This window comes from Nerophis lumbriciformis, linkage group LG26 (genome assembly GCF_033978685.3).
Source record: "Nerophis lumbriciformis linkage group LG26, RoL_Nlum_v2.1, whole genome shotgun sequence".
NCBI lineage: Eukaryota > Metazoa > Chordata > Actinopteri > Syngnathiformes > Syngnathidae > Nerophis > Nerophis lumbriciformis.
Genome location: NC_084573.2, coordinates 38999647 through 39017026, shown reverse-complemented (window position 1 = coordinate 39017026; position 17380 = coordinate 38999647). Strand labels below are relative to the sequence as shown.

At 45.4% G+C, this 17380-nt stretch overlaps 1 protein-coding gene across 4 annotated transcripts in view; it reads right to left on the bottom strand.

Moving 5' to 3' along the window:
• LOC133623657 (serine/threonine-protein kinase pim-2-like) overlaps positions 1-17380 on the bottom strand; it is a 44450-nt gene that overhangs the window by 2048 nt on the left and 25022 nt on the right. For 3 of the 4 annotated variants that reach the window (XM_061986911.2, XM_061986915.2, XM_061986914.2), the window contains exons 2-7: positions 16969-17251; positions 8662-8756; positions 8539-8586; positions 4119-4325; positions 3843-4020; positions 3600-3770 (exon numbers count right to left, since the gene is read on the bottom strand). In XM_061986911.2, coding sequence (XP_061842895.1) covers positions 3600-3770; positions 3843-4020; positions 4119-4325; positions 8539-8586; positions 8662-8756; positions 16969-17251 — 982 coding nt within the window. The remainder of the gene's footprint in view (positions 1-3599; positions 3771-3842; positions 4021-4118; positions 4326-8538; positions 8587-8661; positions 8757-16968; positions 17252-17380) is intronic. The other variant, XM_061986912.2, reaches the window with a different exon arrangement.

The following is a 17380-nucleotide window of genomic DNA, read 5'->3' as shown; positions in this document are numbered from 1 at the left end:
GATGTAATGATTTCCCCAGTTGGCTCCACAATGTCCACGGTAGAGATGCGCGGATAGGCAATTATTTCATCCGCAACCGCATCAGAAAGTCGTCAACCATCCGCAATCCACCCGATCTAACATTTGATCAGAACCGCATCCGCCCGCACCCGCCCGTTGTTATATATCTAATATAGACGATGCAAGGCATTAGTGAGGTTATAAAGCTTTTGCCTGTTAAAGAAAGGAGACTGATCCAATGCAGCACAGACATTGACCTACTCAGTGGCCTAGTGGTTAGAGTGTCCGCCCTGAGATCGGTAGGTTGTGAGTTCAAACCCCGGCCGAGTCATACCAAAGACTATAAAAATGGGACCCATTACCTCCCTGCTTGGCACTCAGCATCAAGGGTTGGAATTGGGGGTTAAATCACCAAAATGATTCCCGGGCGCGGCCACCGCTGCTGCCCACTGCTCCCCTCACATCCCAGGGGGTGATCAAGGGTGATGGGTCAAATGCAGAGAATAATCTCGCCACACCTAGTGTGTGTGTGACAATCATTGGTACTTTAACTTTAACTTTAACATTCGCGTGCCACGCTGTCACGACCCAGATGCACACCAGTGCGCAATCAAATGGGAGCCGCGCTGAGCGCACCTCCAAGCGCGTCTCGCTGCCGTCGACGGCCGGGTATATGGGCCCGACGCTCCAGCGCCATCCATTTTCAGGGCTAGTTGATTCGGCAGGTGGGTTGTTACACACTCCTTAGCGGGTTCCAACTTCCATGGCCACCGTCCTAGCTGCTGTCTATATCAACCAGGGTGAGCCCCACCCCTTTCGTGAGCGCACTGCGCGCGGAGTGACCCCTGTTACGCGCCCCCGGCAACAGGGGTGGCGGGCAGGTAGGCTGCGCGGGCGGAGCGCGCGGAGTGACCCCTGTTACGAGCCCCCGGCCACAGGGGTGGCGGGCAGGTAAGCTGCTTACCTGCTGCGCGTGACGCCGGCCGCGGGGATTGCGGACGAGGCGGGGTGTCGGTGCAGTGGGCGCGGTGGTGACCCTGGACGTGCGTCGGGCCCTTCTCGCGGATCGCCTCAGCTACGGCTCGCGGTGGGGCCCTCTCGGGGGATGGGGCCTCGGTCCCGGACCCCGGCGAGGCGTCCCTTCTCCGCTCCGTAAAAGTGTCCATCTCTTTTTTTTTTTTTTCTTCTCTTGTGGCATATGCTGCAGGTGCCTGCTCGTTTTTTGTATGTGGGTAACAACATTTAACTATGTATATATATTTCCGAATTGGTTTAACTGCCACCCGCCTGAATCTATTTAAAATCTAATTTTTTTTTATTTCAACCACCCGACCCGACCCGACCCGCGGATAAAATCTAATTTTTTTTAATTTCATCCGCCCGATCCGCGGATAATCCGCGGACTCCGCGGTTGTGCCCGCAAACCGCACATCTCTAGTCCACGGCCACTCTTTACATGTGCGCCCCCACCAGGGCCGGCCGTAGGGTGTGAACAGTACCAGTGGCGGAAACAGTCCTCTTTCTCAATGCCACCAGGAGTTGCTTTGGCAAAAGCAGCTAATTGTTTTAGCCAAGATGTCCAGAACTAGCCGCTCTGGACGTGGCGTTAAGTAGTCTCCTGTAGTCTTCTGACGATGACCACCTGCTACCTTTGGCTCCTTCAACAGCCGCTAAAGCACCCCCTGGCTGAGCCACGGTGTCTAGAATTTGGACCTCCAAGCCTTTGTTTACCGTAGAGGGGGGGCTACATTCTCCCACGACAGAATTCACTGGGATTCCACCCATCTCCACACTGACAGCAGGTCCTCGTCTCTCTATTGGTGCTGCTCCCACTGTCTGGAATATACTGACCACAACTTTGCCACTTGGCACTCTGACACTCCGCCATCCTCTAGGGGCAGAATCTTTCGGTGCATTTGCGGCTACACATCTGTGCAGACATGGCATTCCCTGGCTTTGTTTTACACCTAGAAATTGTACACTTGGAGCTTTTCAATGAGCCACCTTTCCTTTTATAAAAGTATTTAGTCAGCTGAGCGCCACGTAGTGTCTTCACCGTGAAGAGCTGGCTGCACAGTTAGTACTTCAAATTCCTGATGGACAGCATTAGAGCCAGCAGGTGACACGGAATGCCCTGCTGAAGTAGGCCACAACCCGCTCTCCTTCAGGTGTGGGCTGTGCCAGCACTCCTACCCTGTCCAGACTAGTAGCATCTGTGTCAAGGATGAAGGGCAGGTTGGGGTTACCACGGGGGACTCACTCAGAGCTTGCTGGAGGCAGCTGAACACTTGCTGGGGTAACCGCTGTCGAAAGGGGAGTGGCGGTGTGCACGCGAATGCTCGCACAAACTTCCTTTAGTACACAACTAGCCCCAGGAAACTCTTAACCTGGCATTGGTGGGGGAGGACTACTCAACAAACACCTTCACCTTCTCGACCTAAGTGCTGTCGCCTTCACCTCCCACGCGGTGACTCAAGAATGCCACTTCTTTATGCATGATGTGATGCTTCAGGCTGGCCGTTCGAATCGTTTCCAACACGGACGGACTCGACCTCTGCCTTGAACGTACTTCCATGTGCAAGGATGTCATCTAGGTAGACAAAGCACTGCTTGCATGGGAACCAAGGCCAGCACTCGGGTCTTATCAATCTCACAACTGTCGTCATCGCATTAGACAACCCAAAGGATCCTATTTCTCATCGGCTGCCGAGGCCTCTGATGCCGGCTACACTGACTCTTCTCCCCCGCTTGCTACAGGGACTCATGGCCTTGACTGGCGGCCGTTTCCCTGGTCTTTTTGTGGTGGGGCACAGGTTGGCATCCCTTCTCCGCCTTCCACCCTCCTTTGGTTTTTGGATTGAAAATGTCTGGTATCTATTTTGTGGAGGCGGGCTACTATCATGATCACTCGTGACAGGTTGGGTTAATGTTTCATCTTCCTGTGTTTTTAGTAATATTTCCTGTCCAGTGCTCTTATTTTTTAGTTCACCTCCTGTGTACTCTCGTTCTCAGCCACTTAATCTCTGGCTTGAGCGATGATTCTCCACACCTGCTGCTGATTAATGATTAGGTGGCACACCTGTTCTTAATCGCTAATCAGTAGGGTTTATCTACCAATGAAGCCTTCCCTGCGATGCTGGTTCGTTGTTGTATGTTCATGGTGCTCTTTTTGTGTTTTGCCGTGCCTTGCCTTTTGTTTGATCTACTGCCATAGCCACGCTGGTGCTTCCTCAATCGTGTCCCTATAAAAAGGACCTTTGCAACAACTTCGTCGCGCCGTAGAAACAACATCGAAGCGACACCCACATCTGCGGTCCCCTCTGAGGTTTCTCATTGTGCCCATTGGCCTGAGTTTTTTCTTGCCCTGATGTGGGATCTGAGCCGAGGATGTCGTTGTGGCTTGTGCAGCCCTTTGAGACATTTGTGATTAATGGCTATATAAGTCAACTTTGATTGATTGATTGATTTGTGTTTTGTTGTACATGCACATCCCTGCGCGAGAGGGTTTTGTGTAACGTTTAACTACCCGTGGGTTAGGGTTAGGGTTAGGTGTCCACCTAAATGTAAAATGTTACTTATAAAAATCTGATGGCATATACCTTGCGAAAGTTCGGTGCTGAGGCCTATTCTGCTGCTAACGAAGGCCATGGTATGGAACATGTTGCCATGCAGTAGGCGATACAGTAGTGCTCCCAGTTGCCATACTGTTGTGGGACCAGCTTTGAATTTTTTGCGTATGTGCCACTCTGGGGGTGCTAGTTCGAGGGTACCTAGCACGGACAAAACAAAAAAGATACTTTATTATTTAAAACAACTGAACGTGAAGGTTATATTTGTGATACCTCGAAATTTCCAGAAGGGTTTTCTTTGTAAAAAACTCCCACAGCCAAAGTCAATGATTCTTATATGCGGGTCACCAGAACCATACTCCACCAGGACATTTGTACATTTGATGTCCTGGTGAAACACACCTTTAGTGTGCAGGTCAATGGCTGCATCAACCAACTGCTTTTGAAGGATCTGAAGTGAGGACAGAAAGAAACACATGAGTAGAAGTCGTAGTGTCTCTCAGAAATGAAAGCAGCGAACCACACCCCACAACCACTAAGGTATTGTACCTTAGCCTCGCTTTCGTCCATAGAGCCTCCGCGGGATATGAGGTAATCTGAAAGCTCCATAGATGGGACTGGTCTTTCCATGACGAGGATTAGCTCTTTGTCCAGATAATACCAGTCCAGAAGCGAGACAGCGGCTGATTTTCCGATTGCTTCAGGCCCGCCTGCTGCTTTCTGCATAAGAGCAACTTCTAAAGGGGTTTCATATTTCTGCAGCCGAAGAGACGGACCAAGATAAATGTTTGATGGGTGTTATGATTCGAGTGCAATAACACAAAAGTCCATGAAAGTAAATTGGGGACTGAAGCAGAATTACATTTTTTTTCCACCAATTTATCGAAATTCCCGGGCTGCTGAGCACACCTCATTTTCCACATACATTGGTCGCACAGGTCTATCAGATGCAGGCTTGCACATTAAAACATCAATTATTTACTCAGACGCTTGGGTTCATTCACATATGTAAGAAAAGACACGGCTCGCTGTCGTCGTCCTCCGCGCTGAAACCTTTCGGGGAGCGTTGATTGTGGATTTGATTATGCCATTTGTGAATCTTCCTAAAACATCTGCGGCCCGGATTCAAACCCAGTACAACCGCTTGCAAGCCCAGTAATAATGCTTTGCACCGTGGGAAAGAAAGAGAAAGAAGGAACATTTGCCATTATATTCGTATCACCGATGGGTCGGGAATACTTTTGCAAATTTCATATTCATTAATTGATCTTTTTCATCCATCCATCCATCCATCCATCTTCTTCCGCTTATCCGAGGTCGGGTCGCGGGGGCAGCAGCCTAAGCAGGGAAGCCCAGACTTCCCTCTCCCCAGCCACTTCGTCCAGCTCCTCCCGGGGGATCCCGAGGCGTTCCCAGGCCAGCCGAGAGACATAGTCTTCCCAACGTGTCCTGGGTCTTCCCCGTGGCCTCCTACCGGTCGGACGTGCCCTAAACACCTCCCTAGGGAGGCGCTCGGGTGGCATCCTGACCAGATGCCCGAACCACCTCATCTGGCTCCTCTCCATGTGGAGGAGCAGCGGCTTTACTTTGAGCTCCCCCCCGGATGACAGAGCTTCTCACCCTATCTCTAAGGGAGAGCCCCGCCACCCGGCGGAGGAAACTCATTTCGGCCGCTTGTACCCGTGATCTTGTCCTTTCGGTCATAACCCAAAGCTCATGACCATAGGTGAGGATGGGAACGTAGATCGACCGGTAAATTGAGAGCTTTGCCTTCCGGCTCAGCTCCTTCTTCACCACAACGGATCGATACAGCGTCCGCATTACTGAAGATGCCGCACCGATCCGCCTGTCGATCTCACGATCCACTCTTCCCTCACTCGTGAACAAGACTCCGAGGTACTTGAACTCCTCCACTTGGGGCAAGATCTCCTCCCCAACCCGGAGATGGCACTCCACCCTTTTCCGGGTGAGAACCATGGACTCGGACTTGGAGGTGCTGATTCTCATCCCAGTCGCTTCACACTCGGCTGCGAATCGATCCAGCGAGAGCTGGAGATCCTGGCCAGATGAAGCCATCAGGACCACATCATCTGCAAAAAGCAGAGACCTAATCCTGTAGCCACCAAACCGGATCCCCTCAACGCCTTGACTGCGCCTAGAAATTCTGTCCATAAAAGTTATGAACAGAATCGGTGACAAAGGGCAGCCTTGGCGGAGTCCAACCCTCACCGGAAACGTGTCCGACTTACTGCCGGCAATGCGGACCAAGCTCTGACACTGATCATACAGGGAGTGGACAGCCAAAATCAGACAGTCCGATACCCCATACTCTCTGAGCACTCCCCACAGGACTTCCCGAGGGACACGGTCGAATGCCTTCTCCAAGTCCACAAAACACATGTAGACTGGTTGGGCAAACTCCCATGCAACCTCAAGGACCCTGCCGAGAGTATAGAGCTGGTCCACAGTTCCACGACCAGGACGAAAACCACACTGTTCCTCCTGAATCCGAGGTTCGACTATCCGGCGTAGCCTCTTCTCCAGTACACCTGAATAGACCTTACCGGGAAGGCTGAGGAGTGTGATCCCACGATAGTTAGAACACACCCTCCGGTTCCCCTTCTTAAAGAGAGGAACCACCACCCTGGTCTGCCAATCCAGAGGTACCGCCCCCGATGTCCACGCGATGCTGCAGAGTCTTGTCAACCAAGACAGCCCCACAGCATCCAGAGCCTTAAGGAACTCTGGGCGGATCTCATCCACCCCCGGGGCCTTGCCACCGAGGAGCTTTTTAACTACCTCGGCAACCTCAGCCCCAGAAATAGAAGAGCCCACCACAGATTCCCCAGGCACTGCTTTTTCATCCAATCAAATCCAATTTAATTGTAACAACACTTTTCATGCACAGGCAAGTGACAAACACAAAGGGCAGTACAAAGTCAGAGAAAAAAAATCAAAGTAAACACACACAGCACTATTGACGACAACAAAGGAAAAACAAAACAAAATATAACATAAGGATTTGAGGAAAAACGCCACCTTTGAGGCATCCACACTGGAGAATAACTCAAATTATAGCCATCTAAAAATATAGTACACAACATGATAAAATATATGTAAAAATACAATTTAAATAATGTAAATATAACATGAATAAGTAAATAAAAACATAGCATTTAGACACTAATAGTTGTAATATTGATAATTACGATAGAAAATGATCAGTGCCAGAGCTTGGTCCGCATTACCGGTTGTAAGTCGGACACGTTTCCAGTGAGGGTTGGACTCCGCCAAGGCTGCCCTTCGTCACCGATTCTGTTCATAACTTTTATGGACAGAATTTCTAGGCGCAGTCAAGGCGTTGAGGGGATCTGGTTTGGTGGCTGCAGGATTAGGTCTCTGCTTTTTGCAGATGATGTGGTCCTGATGGCTTCATCTGGCCAGGATCTTCAGCTCTCACTGGATCGGTTCGCAGCTGAGTGTGAAGCGACTGGGATGAGAATCAGCACCTCCAAGTCCGAGTCCATGGTTCTCGCCCGGAAAAGGGTGGAGTGCCATCTCCGGGTTGGGGAGGAGATCTTGCCCCAAGTGGAGGAGTTCAAGTACCTCGGAGTCTTGTTCACGAGTGAGGGAAGAGTGGATCGTGAGATCGACAGGCGGATCGGTGCGGCGTCTTCAGTAATGCGGACGCTGTATCGATCCGTTGTGGTGAAGAAGGAGCTGAGCCGGAAGGCAAAGCTCTCAATTTACCGGTCGATCTACGTTCCCATCCTCACCTATGGTCATGAGCTTTGGGTTATGACCGAAAGGACAAGATCACGGGTACAAGCGGCCGAAATGAGTTTCCTCCGCCGGGTGGCGGGGCTCTCCCTTAGAGATAGGGTGAGAAGCTCTGCCATCCGGGAGGAGCTCAAAGTAAAGCCGCTGCTCCTCCACATCGAGAGGAGCCAGATGAGGTGGTTCGGGCATCTGGTCAGGATGCCACCCGAACGCCTCCCTAGGGAGGTGTTTAGGGCACGTCCGACCGGTAGGAGGCCGCGGGGAAGACCCAGGACACGTTGGGAAGACTATGTCTCCCGGCTGGCCTGGGAACGCCTCGGGGTCCCACAGGAAGAGCTGGACGAAGTGGCTGGGGAGAGGGAAGACTGGGCTTCCCTGCTTAGGCTGCTGCCCCCGCGACCCGACCTCGGATAAGCGGAAGAAGATGGATGGATGGATGGATGGATGGACGATAGAAAACAACACCATACAATAATTATTAAAAACCATAAGAGTTTAAGATGATCAGTAAAAAGCTTGATTAAAAAGGTGTGTCTTTAGCCCTTTTTTTGTTTCAACAGTCCTGAGGCTCTCTGGTAGGCTGTTCCACAGGTGGGGGCCACAGTGGTGAAATGACGCCCCACCCTGGGTCTTTGTTCTGGTATTTGGTAAAGCTAAAAGTCCTCAGGATCCGCGAGGGTTGACGCGGTCAGAGCAGGTCAGATAGATAAGAAGACATTTAAAACCTAATAATAGAACTTGACAATCGACCCTTAAGCGGACAGGCAGCCAATGCAGCGACTTTAAAACTGGTGTAATATGCTCCCGCCCTCTGGTCCTCGTCAGCACGCGTGCAGCTGAGTCTTGTCATGATTGTAGACTTCTGATATTCTTTTTGGGAATGGCCAGAGAGCAAGGCATTACAATAGTGTTAGCACCTCCGTGTTGGCCCGAGAGAGACTCTGGCTATGTTCTTAAAGATGATAAAAACCTATTTTTGTCATATTTTTAGTATTGCGATATTTTTTTTTAAGAACTGAGTTTGACAGAAGCTTGCAATTGTTTTATTTAAAAAAATATTCAAACTGTTAACATACATTTTTGGGGCTTTTTGATCCCTAATGTACGAACTAAACCATGACCTTAGGACTGAAGGACATGTCGAACCGAGATTATGGTGGACTTTTGCACTCTTGTTATTTATATTTACCTGTAATTCATCCTCCACACTGATATTAGGAATATGTTTGATTGCCACCTATAAGACAACATGTGCATGTCCTGAGAACTTGGCGTACATTGCAGAACGGTCCTGTGGGTGTGTAGTACTTACCGGCAAAGAGTCAGACTTTCTGTGGCCTGCGAACACAAATCCAAAGCCACCTTTTCCAAGCTCTTCCAACTGTTGGTATTTTGCATCAAACTCCTCTGCAGAAACACACATATACAGGTAAAAGCCAGTAAATTAGAATATTTTGAAAAACTTGATTTATTTCAGTAATTGCATTCAAAAGGTGTAACTTGTACATTATATTTATTCATTGCACACAGACTGATGCATTCAAATGTTTATTTCATTTAATTTTGATGATTTGAAGTGGCAACAAATGAAAATCCAAAATTCCGTGTGTCACAAAATTAGAATATTACTTAAGGCTAATACAAAAAAGGCATTTTTAGAAATGTTGGCCAACTGAAAAGTATGAAAATGAAAAATATGAGCATGTACAATACTCAATACTTGGTTGGAGCTCCTTTTGCCTCAATTACTGCGTTAATGCGGCGTGGCATGGAGTCGATGAGTTTCTGGCACTGCTCAGGTGTTATGAGAGCCCAGGTTGCTCTGATAGTGGCCTTCAACTCTTCTGCGTTTTTGGGTCTGGCATTCTGCATCTTCCTTTTCACAATACCCCACAGATTTTCTATGGGGCTAAGGTCAGGGGAGTTGGCGGGCCAATTTAGAACAGAAATACCATAGTCCGTAAACCAGGCACGGGTAGATTTTTGCGCTGTGTGCAGGCGCCAAGTCCTGTTGGAACTTGAAATCTCCATCTCCATAGAGCAGGTCAGCAGCAGGAAGCATGAAGTGCTCTAAAACTTGCTGGTAGACGGCTGCGTTGACCCTGGATCTCAGGAAACAGAGTGGACCGACACCAGCAGATGACATGGCACCCCAAACCATCACCCAACCATGCAAATTTTGCATTTCCTTTGGAAATCGAGGTCCCAGAGTCTGGAGGAAGACAGGAGAGGCACAGGATCCACGTTGCCTGAAGTCTAGTGTAAAGTTTCCACCATCAGTGATGGTTTGGGGTGCCATGTCATCTGCTGGTGTCGGTCCACTCTGTTTCCTGAGATCCAGGGTCAACGCAGCCGTCTACCAGCAAGTTTTAGAGCACTTCATGCTTCCTGCTGCTGACCTGCTCTATGGAGATGGAGATTTCAAGTTCCAACAGGACTTGGCGCCTGCACACAGCGCAAAATCTACCCGTGCCTGGTTTACGGACCATGGTATTTCTGTTCTAAATTGGCCCGCCAACTCCCCTGACCTTAGCCCCATAGAAAATCTGTGGGGTATTGTGAAAAGGAAGATGCAGAATGCCAGACCCAAAAACGCAGAAGAGTTGAAGGCCACTATCAGAGCAACCTGGGCTCTCATAACACCTGAGCAGTGCCAGAAACTCATGGACTCCATGCCACGCCGCATTAACGCAGTAATTGAGGCAAAAGGAGCTCCAACCAAGTATTGAGTATTGTACATGCTCATATTTTTCATTTTCATACTTTTCAGTTGGCCAACATTTCTAAAAATGCCTTTTTTGTATTAGCCTTAAGTAATATTCTAATTTTGTGACACACGGAATTTTGGATTTTCATATGTTGCCACTTCAAATCATCAAAATTAAATGAAATAAACATTTGAATGCATCAGTCTGTGTGCAATGAATAAATATAATGTACAAGTTACACCTTTTGAATGCAATTACTGAAATAAATCAAGTTTTTCCAAATATTCTAATTTACTGGCTTTTACCTGTATGTTCTGTTACGGGAAACATTTGAATCTGTAACCATGTGACTCAGGTTGGTTTTGTTAAAGGGGAACTGCCCTTCAATTTTGCCTATCATTCACAATTCTTATTTGAAACACAAACTTTCTCTTTTGTGTGCAGGTGTATACAGGTGTGTACAGGTGCGTACAGGTGTGTACGTGTCCTGGGCATGACGTTAAAGTGCATCCGGCAGTGGAGGCTCCTCTATGGGGTCTTGGGGCACTAGGAGGTTAACCCCTTTACTACTGTTACCCCAGGTGGCCCTTGGCAAAGACCTAGGACCTGACTGCCCGCTAGCCAGGGATACGGTGAAGACCTCAACGGCGGAGCAGGCGGGAGACGGTAGATTTAAGAACTACCACAACGGCTGCGATGGCGGAAGAAGGCACCCCCACATCCATGTGGGCCCAGTTAACAACGCAAGAACTGAACTGTGGAACAGGCGGAGGATGATTGCTAACCCTATGGAGCGATGGCCAGGTACGGCTATAAGCCGAGAAGTTGGTCTCAACATTGAAATTTAACTTCAGCATCGTTCGGAAGATTCGACAAGATGCTGATCTGCTCCCACCATTTTTTTACCAGAGAGAGGATTGTGCTAAATTCATCATCTAAACGGGGGGGAAACATGTTTCACGCTGAAAGATATAAACATCCCTTCAGTCGCCATCCCAGTGAGAGCGGACTTTGTACAGTAAGTGATTGTTTTATAACGTTCGTAGTTTGTACGTCTTGTTTAGCACTTAGCAACACTACTACCTGATGCTTAGTGTTTCACTATAGCTGGATCTTCTCCGATTCTGTTCATACCTTTTATGGACAGAATTTCTAGGCGCAGTCAGGGCGTTGAGGGGATCCGGTTTGGTGGCTGCAGGATTAGGTCTCTGCTTTTTTGCAGATGATGTGGTCCTGATGGCTTCAACTGGCCAGGATCTTCAGCTCTCACTGGGTCGGTTCGCAGCCGAGTGTGAAGCGACTGGGATGAGAATCAACACCTCCAAGTCCGAGTCCATGGTTCTCTCCCGGGAAAGGAGTGAAGTGTCATCTCCGGGTTGGGGAGGAGATCTTGCCCCAAGTGGAGGAGTTCAAGTACCTAGGAGTCTTGTTCACGAGTGAGGGAAGAGTGGATGGTGAGATCGACAGGCGGATCGGTGCGGCGTCTTCAGTAATGCGGACGCTGTATCGATCCGTTGTGGTGAAGAAAGAGCTGAGCCGGAAGGCAAAGCTCTCAATTTACCGGTCGATCTACGTTCCCATCCTCACCTATGGTCATGAGCTTTGGGTTATGACCGAAAGGACAAGATCACGGGTACAAACGGCCCAATTGAGTTTCCTCCGCCGGGTGGCTGGTCTCTCCCTTAGAGATAGGGTAAGAAGCTCTGTCATCCGGGAAAAACTCAAGAGTAAAGCCGCTGCTCCTCCACATGGAGAGGAGCCAGATGAGGTGGTTCGGGCATCTGGTCAGAATGCCATCCGAACGCCTCCCTAGGGAGGTGTTTAGGGCACGTCCGACTGGTAGGAGACCAGGGGGCAGACCCAGGACACGTTGGGAAGACTATGTCTCCCGGCTGGCCTGGGAACGCCTCGGGATCCCCCTGGGAAGAGCTGGATGAAGTGGCTGGGGAGAGGGAAGTCTGGGCTTCTCTGCTTAGGCTGCTGTCCCCGCGACCCGACCTCGATATAGGCGGAGGAAAATGGATGGACGGATGGATGGGTCTTCTCAGCAGCCATATTTTAAAACTTGTATTTTATCATGGCTCAAAATTGTAAGGTTTGTCCCAAAGTGGTCTCTCATGAAGTCTGTCATGATTAATAGTACCGTCAATCCTGGACTATAGGCCACTACTTTTTTCCTACACTTTGAACCCTGCGTCTTACAAGACGGAGCGGCTAATTTATAGATTTCATTTTTGTTAAACAAAAGTGTCATTCTGTCTTCTGGCCGTCCATAGCGGTTCTACTCGTATGGATTCTTCATTCATCACTCCAAGCAAGGTTTGTAAGTTTTACAATATAACTACAACTGTTTATACTTACTAACCCTTTCCATGTGTGATGTCTGTAGGAGGGTTTTTTTATACATATTTGTGTGTGCTATCGTGGTATAATGATGCTAGCGTCGTTAGCATGAGCTAATATGCTACCATGTTTACAAGTGTCTGTGTTAGTATTATTAACTTACAATGATATTCTTTTTGTATTGTTTCGCTTTCACAAATTTCTCAGTAACTTAGTCATATAACTTGCTAAGTGAAACATGCTAACTAATAACATGTTTATGTTAGCATGCTAGCATGCTATTGTTAAAGTGCTGGCTTTTTGAGCTAATGTTGCTACCATATACTCTAGAGTCATATAACTTGGTATGTGACATTTGTTAACTGTTAGCTACTAACATTAGCATGCTAGCACGCTAACATTAAAGTGCTAACTTTTTTTTCTGCAAATTTTACACTTTTCTCTTGAATTCCGCAGCCATACAACCTACAGTCATATAACTTGGTAAGTGAAACATGCTAACTGTATACATGTTTGTTAGCATGCTAGCATGCTATCATTAAAGTGCTGGCTTTTTAAGCGAATTTTGCTACCATTTACCCTAGAGTCATAGAACTTGGTATGTGACACGTGTTAACGGTTAGCTACTAACTTTAGCATGCTAGCACACTAACATTAAAGTGCTAACTCTTTTTTCAAATTGTACACTTTTTTCTTGAATTCCGCAGCCATACAACTTACAGTCAAAACATGCTAACTGTATGCATGTTTACGTTAGCAAGCTAGCATGCTAACATTAACATGCTATCTTTTTGAGCTAATTTTGCTACCATATACCCTAGAGTCATATAACTTAGTATGTGACACTTGTTAACTGTTAGCTACTAACTTTAGCATGCTAGCACGCTAACCTTAAAGTGCTAACTTTTTTTTTAAATGTTACTTTTTTCTTGAATTCCGCAGCCATACAACTTACAGTCATATAATTTGGTATGTGAAACATGCTAACTGTATGCATGTTTATGCTAGCATGCTATCGTTAAAGTGCTGGCTTTTTGAGCTAATGTTGCTACCATATACCCTAGTCATATAACTTGGTATGTGACACTTGTTAACTGTTGGCGTGCTAACTTTAGCATGCTAACATTAAAGTGCTAACTTTTTTTTTGAAAATTTTACACTTTTTTTCTTGAATTCCGCAGCCATACAACTTAGTCATATAACTTGCTAAGTGAAACATGCTAACTAATAGCATGTTTATGTTAGCATGCTATCATTAAAGTGCTATCTTTTTGAGCTAATTTTGCTACCATATACCCTAGAGTCATATAACTTAGTATGTGACACTTGTTAACTGTTAGCTACTAACTTTAGCATGCTAGCACGCTAACATTAAAGTGCTAACTTTTTTTTTGAAAATGTTACACTTTTTTCTCGAATTCCGCAGCCATACAACTTACAGTCATATAATTTGGTATGTGAAACATGCTAACTGTATGCATGTTTATGCTAGCATGCTATCATTAAAGTGCTGGCTTTTTGAGCTAATGTTGCTACCATATACCCTAGAGTCATATAACTTGGTATGTGACACTTGTTAACTGTTAGCTACTAACTTTAGCATGCTAGCACGCTAACATTAAAGTGCTAACTTTTTTTTGAAAATGTTACACTTTTTTCTCGAATTCCGCAGCCATACAACTTAGTCATATAATTTGGTCTGTGAAACATGCTAACTGTATGCATGTTTATGCTAGCATGCTATCGTTAAAGTGCTGGCTTTTTGAGCTAATGTTGCTACCATATACCCTAGTCATATAACTTGGTATGTGACACTTGTTAACTGTTAGCTACTAACTTTAGCATGCTAACATTAAAGTGCTAACTTTTTTTTTGCAAATTTTACACTTTTTTTTCTTGAATTCTGCAGCCATACAACTTAGTCATATAACTTGCTAAGTGAAACATGCTAACTAATAGCACGTTTACGTTAGCATGCTAGCATGCTTTCGTTAAAGTGCTGGATTTTTGAGCTAATGTTGCTACCATATACCCTAGTCATATAACTTGGTATGTGACACTTGTTAACTGTTAGCTACTAACTTTAGCATGCTAGCACGCTAACATTAAAGTGCTAACTTTTTGTGTGCGCAAATTTTACACTTTTTTCTCAAATTCCACAGCCATACAACTTACAGTCATATAACTTGGTAAGTGAAACATGCTAACTAATAGCATGTTTATGTTAGCATGCGATCATTAAAGTGCTGGCTTTTTGAGCTAATGTTGCTACCATATACCCTAAAGTCATATAACTTGGTATGTGACACTTGTTAACTGTTAGCTACTAACTTTAGCATGCTAGCACGCTAACATTAAAGTGCTAACTTTTTTTTTAAATGTTACTTTTTTCTTGAATTCCGCAGCCATACAACTTACAGTCATATAATTTGGTATGTGAAACATGCTAACTGTATGCATGTTTATGCTAGCATGCTATCGTTAAAGTGCTGGCTTTTTGAGCTAATGTTGCTACCATATACCCTAGTCATATAACTTGGTATGTGACACTTGTTAACTGTTGGCGTGCTAACTTTAGCATGCTAACATTAAAGTGCTAACTTTTTTTTTGAAAATGTTACACTTTTTTTCTTGAATTCCGCAGCCATACAACTTAGTCATATAACTTGCTAAGTGAAACATGCTAGCTAATAGCATGTTTATGTTAGCATGCTATCATTAAAGTGCTATCTTTTGGAGCTAATTTTGCTACCATATACCCTAGAGTCATATAACTTAGTATGTGACACTTGTTAACTGTTAGCTACTAACTTTAGCATGCTAGCACGCTAACCTTAAAGTGCTAACTTTTTTTTTTTAAATGATACACTTTTTTCTCGAATTCCGCAGCCATACAACTTAGTCATATAATTTGGTATGTGAAACATGCTAACTGTATGCATGTTTATGCTAGCATGCTATCGTTAAAGTGCTGACTTTTTGAGGTAATGTTGCTACCATATACCCTAGAGTCACATAACTTGGTATGTGACACTTGTTAACTGTTAGCGTGCTAACTTTAGCATGCTAACATTAAAGTGCTAACTTTTTTTTGTGTGCAAATTTTACACTTTTTTTTCTTGAATTCCGCAGCCATACAACTTAGTCATATAACTTGCTAAGTGAAACATGCTAACTAATAGCACGTTTACATTAGCATGCTAGCATGCTTTCGTTAAAGTGCTGGCTTTTTGAGCTAATGTTGCTGCCATATACCCTAGAGTCATATAACTTGGTTTGTGACACTTGTTAACTGTTAGCTACTAACTTTAGCAGGGTAGCACGCTAACATTAAAGTGCTAACTTTTTTTTCAAATTGTACACTTTTTTCTCGAATTCCGCAGCCATACAACTTACAGTCAAAACATGCTAACTGTATGCATGTTTACGTTAGCAAGCTAGCATGCTAACATTAACATGCTATCTTTTTGAGCTAATTTTGCTACCATACACCCTAGAGTCATATAACTTAGTATGTGACACGTGTTAACTGTTAGCTACTAACTTTAGCATGCTAGCACGTTAACATTAAAGTGCCAACTTTTTTTGGAAAATGTTACACTTTTTTCTCGAATTCCGCAGCCATACAACTTACAGTCATATAATTTGGTATGTGAAACATGCTAACTAATAGCATGTTTATGCTAGCATGCTATCGTTAAAGTGCTGGCTTTTTGAGCTAATGTTGCTACCATATACCCTAGTCATATAACTTGGTATGTGACACTTGTTAACTGTTAGCGTGCTAACTTTAGCATGCTTACATTAAAGTGCTAACTTTTTTTTGCAAATTTTACACTTTTTTCTTGAATTCCGCAGCCATAAAACTTAGAGTCATATAACTTGCTAAGTGAAACATGCTAACTAATAGCATGTTTATGTTAGCATGCTAGCATGCTTTCGTTAAAGTGCTGGCTTTTTGAGCTAATGTTGCTACCATATACCCTAGAGTCATATAACTTGGCATGTGACACTTGTTAACTGTTAGCTACTAACTTTAGCATGCTAGCACGCTAACATTAAAGTGCTAACTTTTTTTTCAAATTGTACACTTGTTTCTCGAATTCCGCAGCCATACAACTTACAGTCAAAACATGCTAACTGTATGCATGTCTACGTTAGCAAGCTAGCATGCTAACATTAACATGCTATCTTTTTGAGCTAATTTTGCAACCATTTACCCTAGAGTCATATGACTTGGCATGTGACACTTGTTGACTGTTAGCGTGCTAACTTTAGCATGCTAGCACGCTAACATTAAAGCGCTAACTTTTTTTTTGCTAATTTTACACTTTTTTTTCTTGAATTCCGCAGCCGTACAACTTACAGTCATATAACTTGGTAAGTGAAACATGCTAACTGTATGCATGTTTATGCTAGCATGCTATCATTAAAGTGCTGGCTTTTTGAGCTAATGTTGCTACCGTTTACCCTACATTTGATGTGTTTAACTGTTCCTGTCAATTTATGTGGGTAATAAACACAACAGTGAAAATGGATGGATTGACATATTGATACCAGGAACTCACCTTGACTGATGTTTTCTTCAGGTAATATGCTTTTGTTGCCCTCTTCTGGTGAGAAAGAGCGATGCAAGAGCTCAGTGTTCTGACTGCTTGTGGACATTTCCTCACTAGCGCCAGCCTTCCAACTTGAGACATCCTCTTCGGTGGATTTGGAGGAGATGATGCTTGCAGAATGTTTGTCAATGCCCAGCCAGTACCTGTTCACTGCCTCTCCATCGTTGGCCTCTATCTTTGAGTAACTCATCCAAAAGCCATCCAGCACATCGGTCGTGTGGCCTGGCTCATGCTTTTTTTTTTTGGACACACACGCAACAGAAAAAATTGAAATAACATTTTGATTATACTTAGTTTTTACTCAAAGTATTTCTTGGTTCTTGTCCAGGGTGTACCCCGCCTTCCGCCCGATTGTAGCTGA